This window comes from Larimichthys crocea, unplaced genomic scaffold, assembly GCF_000972845.2.
Source record: "Larimichthys crocea isolate SSNF unplaced genomic scaffold, L_crocea_2.0 scaffold131, whole genome shotgun sequence".
NCBI classification, from domain to species: domain Eukaryota; kingdom Metazoa; phylum Chordata; class Actinopteri; family Sciaenidae; genus Larimichthys; species Larimichthys crocea.
Genome location: NW_020851796.1, coordinates 3,050 through 9,284, shown reverse-complemented (window position 1 = coordinate 9,284; position 6,235 = coordinate 3,050). Strand labels below are relative to the sequence as shown.

Below are 6,235 nucleotides of genomic sequence, written 5' to 3'. Positions count from 1 at the left end.
AAAAATGTGATTAAAGCGTAACGTTTTTAAAAGTGTGAACAGTGACGTCTCTATTTCTTCATAGGACTGATTAATAATGTGCGTGTGTAGGGGCACCGTATAGGGGGAGAAAAGTTAGGACAATTCCAAGGGCCCACGACTGACAGGGGCCCCAAAAAATAGGTAAACACCAATATAAAATGATTAAACCATCATCACTGAGTATATATATATTTCAAATATAATAATGAAATTAATTATCTCTTTGTTTTTACATGTTTTGGGCAGTAAAAGTGAAATAATAATGATTAGAGTTATGTAAAGCTTTTGATGGGATAGTTAGGTCCTAGAGATGTGGGGACAACAGCTGCACAGAGGGGGCCCAATTTGATTTTGTCATGGGGCCCGAAATTCCTGGCGGTGCCCCTGTGTGTGTGTGCGTGTGTGTGTTCATTTTCTTTTTGTGAAATAGGTCAATAGTTGTTTATATGTAATTAGCCATGCGGTGGCTGAGATTAGCACTAAACTCAATCATCTCAGAGTGGGACCGGACCGTGTTTCCTCCTCAGCAGGACTGACCTGTGTCTTTCTTTTTCTCGTGGTATGTGTACACAGCTCCGGCCGTGCAGTTCTTTCCATGGCGAGTCATTGTGCAATAAATCCGGTAGTCTAGAAATGTTGAAAAAAATAATGTTAAGATGCTAACATTAGCTGCTATATCCAAACATACTGCACGCATGCGCAGATCTAACGCAGTGTATTTATAAAAGGTGAATTTAGAAGAAGAGCCAAACGAGCTGTGGCTAACGTTAAATAACTACTTTCTGTCATGACGCAGATATATAACAACAATGTATACCTCCACCGCGAGCACACAATTCTTCTTCTTCTTCTTCTTCTTCTTCTTCTTCTTCTTCTTCTTCTTCTTCTTTGGTGTTTTACGGCAGTCTGCATCCTTATAGTTGCATATACCGCCATCTTCTGGACTTTACCTTTTTACTATTTAATTTCCTTTCCCTTTTTTAAATTATTTTTATTAACCCAGTTGAAACCAGATACCCCATTATGATTTTCCTCCCTTCTCTACATTTCCCACATCCTATTATACTTTTGAAGCTTTTCTCCACTGCTCCTGTCCTCCGCAACCCTGCCATCATCTCTTCCCTCTCCCTTTCATATCCATGACATTCAACCATCACATGCTCCACTGTCTCTCTCCCCCCACAGCTACATAGACCAGTTGGATGTTTCCCTATTATGTTGGGTGTGCTATTTAATCTACTGTGCCCTATTCTTAATCTGCTCATTGTCACCTGTTCCACTCTGCTACCTCCACAACATCCCACCTCTCCTACTTCATCTTGTAGTTTATATAAATGTCTCCCCTTTTCCTGGATTTTCCAATATTGTTTCCATTGATTAATTATTTCTTTCCATATTAAACTTTTCCCTTCTGCTTTTGATAATTTTACTTTCATTTCCACCTCTTCTTTCTTTGCTGCCTCCTTTGCCATTTGATCTGCTTTTTCATTTCCTTGTATTCCTAAATGAGCTGGTACCCACATGAATGTTATTTCCCTCCCCTGCTGTGCTAATCTGGATGTTCTCACCATTATTTCATATAATATTTCCCGATGTGATTTTGCTGTTCTGTTTTTAATGCTTAAGAGTGATGAGATTGAATCGCTACATATGATTATCTTCCTGTCCGCCCTGTCCTCCACCCATTCTATTGCCAATACTATTGCACAAAGTTCCACTGCATATACACTTAAATGATCTGAAGTTCTTTTTAATACTTTGTTATTATGACTAGGAACCACTACTGCTGCACCTGTTGCTCCTGTTTTTGGTTCTTTTGATCCGTCTGTATATAAATAAATATATTCCCCATACTTTTCATCTGTATAGTTATAAAATTCTTGTACCAAGTCCACTGTTTTATTTCTTCTTTTAATGTCCCATATTTTTAGATCTACACTTGCTTCGTGTAATGTCCATTCGGGTATTGTCGTCCACAGAACTGTTGGGCTGACTTCTATTTCCTTTACTTTTAGTTGCTCTACTATTCCCTCACTGACCCACCCAAAGCTTGATTTTTGCTCTCTGCCCCTTTCCCAACACATTTCCAAGACTCTTTTTGTTGGATGGTCTTCCTTATGTCCTTTTAAATTTATCCAATAATTGGCTATTAGCTGCTTTCTCCTTACCCATAATGGCATTTCTGCTGCTTCAACCTGAAGGGAACAAACTGGAGCTGTTTTCATTGCTCCAAGACATATTCTTACTGCTCGTGACTGAATAATATCTAGCTGTGATAACACTGATTTAGCTGCTGATCCGTACCCCACACTACCATAGTCTACTTCTACTTCTTCTTCTTCTTCTTCTTCTTCTTCTTCTTCTTCTTCTTCTTCTTCTTTGATGTTTAACGGCAGTCGTCATCCTTATTGTTGCATATACTGCCCTCTTCTGGACTTTACTTCTTTACTACTTCCTTTTTTTTAAATTCTTTTAATTAACCCAGTTAAAACAAGATATCCCATTACAATTTTCCTCCCTTCTCTACATTTCCCACATTCTATTATACTTTTGAAACTCTTCTCCACTGTTCCTGTCTTCCACAGCCTGCTATCATCTCTTCCCTCTCCCTTTTATATCCATGACAAGCAACAATCACATGCTCCACTGTCTCTCTCTCCCCACAGCTACACTGACCAGTTGGATGTTTTCCTACTATACGGAGTGTGTTATTCAGTTTATTGTGCCCTATTCTTAGTCTGCTCATGGTCACCTGCTCCGCTCTGCTACCTCCACAACACCCCACCTCTCCAACTTCACCTTCTAGTTTATATAAATGTCTCCTCTTTTCCTCGTACTTCCAATTTTGTTTCCATTGACTGATTATTTCTTTCCATATTAAACTTTTTCCTTCTGCTTTTGATCATTTTACTTTCACTTCCACTTCCACCTCCTCTTTCTTTACTGCCTCCTTAGCAGTTTTGTCTGCTTTTTCGTTCCCCTGTATCCCTAAGTGAGCTTCACCGCATATATACCTTAATGATCAGATGTTCTTTTTGATATTTTGATATGATGACTGAACCACCACTGCTGCACCTGTTGCTCCTGTTTTTGGTTCTTTTGATCCATCTGTCCATCGTGTTATATAATATATATAATATATAATAATATATATATATATAATAATAAAATAATTCTATATTATATATATATATTATATATATATATATATATATAATATATATATTATAATAATCTGTGTAAACATAATCTTCATACTTTCCATCTGTGTAGTTATAAAATTCCTGTACCAGGTTCGCTGTATTATTTCTTCTCTTGATGTTCCATAGTTCTAGATCTACGCTTGCTTCTTGTATCATCCATTCTGGTCTTGTTGTCCTGCTATTCCCTCACTGACCTACCCAAAGCTTGATTTTTGTTCTTTCCCCTTTTCCTAACACATCTCCAAGACTCTCTTTGTTGGATGGTCTTCATTTGTCCAGTAATTGGCTATAAGCTGTTTTATTCTTTGGCATAATGGCATTTCTCCTGCTTCAACCTGAAGGGAACATACTGGAGCTGTTTTCATTGCTCCTAGACAAATTCTTAGAGCTCGAGCTTAAATAACAAATTTTGAGTGTGCCTGACTCTGGCCCCGTCGTCCCCATGCATTATTACTTAACATTAGCTTGTTAGCATTAGCATGTTAGCATTACCATGTTAACGTTGATGCGCTAGCAGTTAACATTAGCATGTTACCATTAGCATGTTACCATTAGCATTTTAACCCTGATGCGCTAGCAGTTAACATTAGCATTTTAACATTAGCATGTTAGCATTAGCATGTAAACGATGATGCGCTAGCAGTTAACATTAGCATGTTAACATTAGCATTTTAGCATTAGCATTGTTAACGTTGATGCGCTAGCAGTTAGCATTAGCATTGGCATGTTAATATTAGCATGTTAATATTACCATGTTAACATTAACATGTTAGCATTAACATGTAAACGATGATGCACTAGTAGTTAACATTACCATGTTAGCATGAGCATGTTATCATTAGCATGTTAACATTAACATGTTAGCATTAGCATGTTAAGGCTGATGCGCTAGCAGTTAACATTAGCATGTTAACATGAGCATGTTACCATTAGCATGTTAGCATTAACATGTTAACGCTGATGCGCTAGCAGTTATCATTAGCATGTTAGCATGAGCATGTTACTATTAGCATGAGCATGTTAACATTAGCAAATTAACATAAGCATGTTGGCATTACCATGTTAACGCTGATGCACAGCAATTAACATTAGCATGTTGGCATTACCATGTTAACATTAGCATGTATTTAATTCCTAGTGGCTAATGGTAATTATCATTAGCATGTTAACGCGCTAGCTGCTCTGCTGTACAGACAAAGGGCAGCAGGTGGGCCGCTGGGGCCGGCGGCAGCAGAGGGCACCCACACTATTGTTATCCTGTTTCTTTATTATTATTATTATTATTATTAGTGACTCGTCAACTATTGTTCTTCTGCGTGTTTCATGGCATTATTATTCATTTTCCGCCCTTTTTCGAACATTAATGCGGCCCGCAGCGGTGAGAGGACCCCAACAAATTATATATCAACACGTGCGTCTTGATCCCGAATTGAGTGCTTTTACTTTTCTAAGAGATTCGCGTGAAAAATTTCCCATAGGGAATGAATGGGGAGGCCCGAAACAAAATACATTTCAACAGACATTTTCAACAATGAACTGCTCTGGCATACTTTCACCAAGAGACTTCATTTAAACTTTAAAACGTGGGTACACTTGCCTTCTCTTCAGGGATTCACTACACTCATCGACAGCTTTTACCGTTTTTAAACTATCAAGGCTCAAAGTTGAGCAGGTTTTTAGTCAAATTTCTGGGTTTATAATGGGTGTGTATGTGGCGGAATGTTTGTGCTAGAGTGGATGACATCATCAGCTAGAGTGAGGAGCAGGGAGAAAAATCAGTGAAAAAATAAAATGTATTCGACTGCCGTGGCCTCAAATGCACCACTACAGACACAATTTATACATAGAAACGTAGGAAAATTTGTCGTCTTACTCACATTCGCCTGCTAAAACTGTCAGATATATAGTTTTGGTGGGAAACGCAAAGATGCGGCAGCAACCCCCCATCTACAGCCATGTTAAAAAGGCGGGAAATTTTCTGGAGGAAAGCAGAAGTAACGTTTCTCTGAATTGCTCTCAAGGATACATTTCTTCACTTATCGACACAAAACAAATATGTAGACGTTCAGGAAGGGCACAGGATGTCCCACTGATTCGGTTTTTAATGATTGGAAATACGGTTTGGCCAGAGATCCCTCCTCTTTGAGGGGTGGTCTCAGCATTTTCTCTCTCTCTCTGTCAGGATTTCCAACTGGTGTTCCAACTGACAACAGGTCGAGAAGCCCAGTGGCAGCCATTTTAGCAGTTATTGGCTTAATTTGAACTTGTCTGTGTAAAATGGCAGACAGAGACAGCAGAGCAGCTAGCATTTTAGCGCTAGCTCTAAAGACATGCTAACTGCTAACATTAATGGCCAATGCTAAAATTAGTGCAAATGGTAATTGCTTGCACATCAACGCTAGCAATTAGCATTAGCCACTAATAACCAAATACATGCTACTTCTTAATATGCTAATGATAACATGCTAATGCTAATTAACATAAGCCACTAAGAATTAAATACATGATCTTTGCTAACATGTTAATGTTAACATGCTAATGTTAATTAGCATTAGCCACTAAGAATTAAATATATGCTAATGCAAAAATGGTAATGCTTATTGTTAGCCGTCTGCGCTAGCAATTACATGAGCCACTTAGAATTAAATACATGATCATTGTTAACATGTTAATGTTAACCTGCTAAAGCTAACTAGTATTAGCCACAAGGAATTAAATACATGCTACTTGTTAACATGTTAATGCTAACATGCGCATCAGTGCTAGCGATTAACATTAGCCACTAAGAATTAAATACATGCTCATGTTAAAGCTAACGTGCTAATGATAATTGCTAGCGCGTTGTCTGTCTAAAATGACAGACAATGACAGCAGAGCAGCTAGCGCATTAACAATTAACATTAGCCATTAAGTATTAAATACATGCTAATATTAACATGGTAATGCTAACCTGGTAATGGTAACCTGCCAATGCTTATTGATTACTATTAGCCACTAAGAATTAGAGTTGT

The 6,235-nt window shown here is 38.1% G+C and overlaps 1 protein-coding gene across 1 annotated transcript in view; it reads right to left on the bottom strand.

Moving 5' to 3' along the window:
• Positions 1-1,259, bottom strand: part of nosip (nitric oxide synthase interacting protein) — a 22,128-nt gene extending 20,869 nt beyond the window's left edge. Inside the window, exons 1-2 of the mRNA XM_019267755.2 lie at positions 839-1,259; positions 559-648 (exon numbers count right to left, since the gene is read on the bottom strand). Of these exons, the coding sequence (XP_019123300.1) occupies positions 559-628 (70 nt within the window). The 5' untranslated portion in view covers positions 629-648; positions 839-1,259. The remainder of the gene's footprint in view (positions 1-558; positions 649-838) is intronic.
• Positions 1,260-6,235: the final 4,976 nt, after the last annotated feature.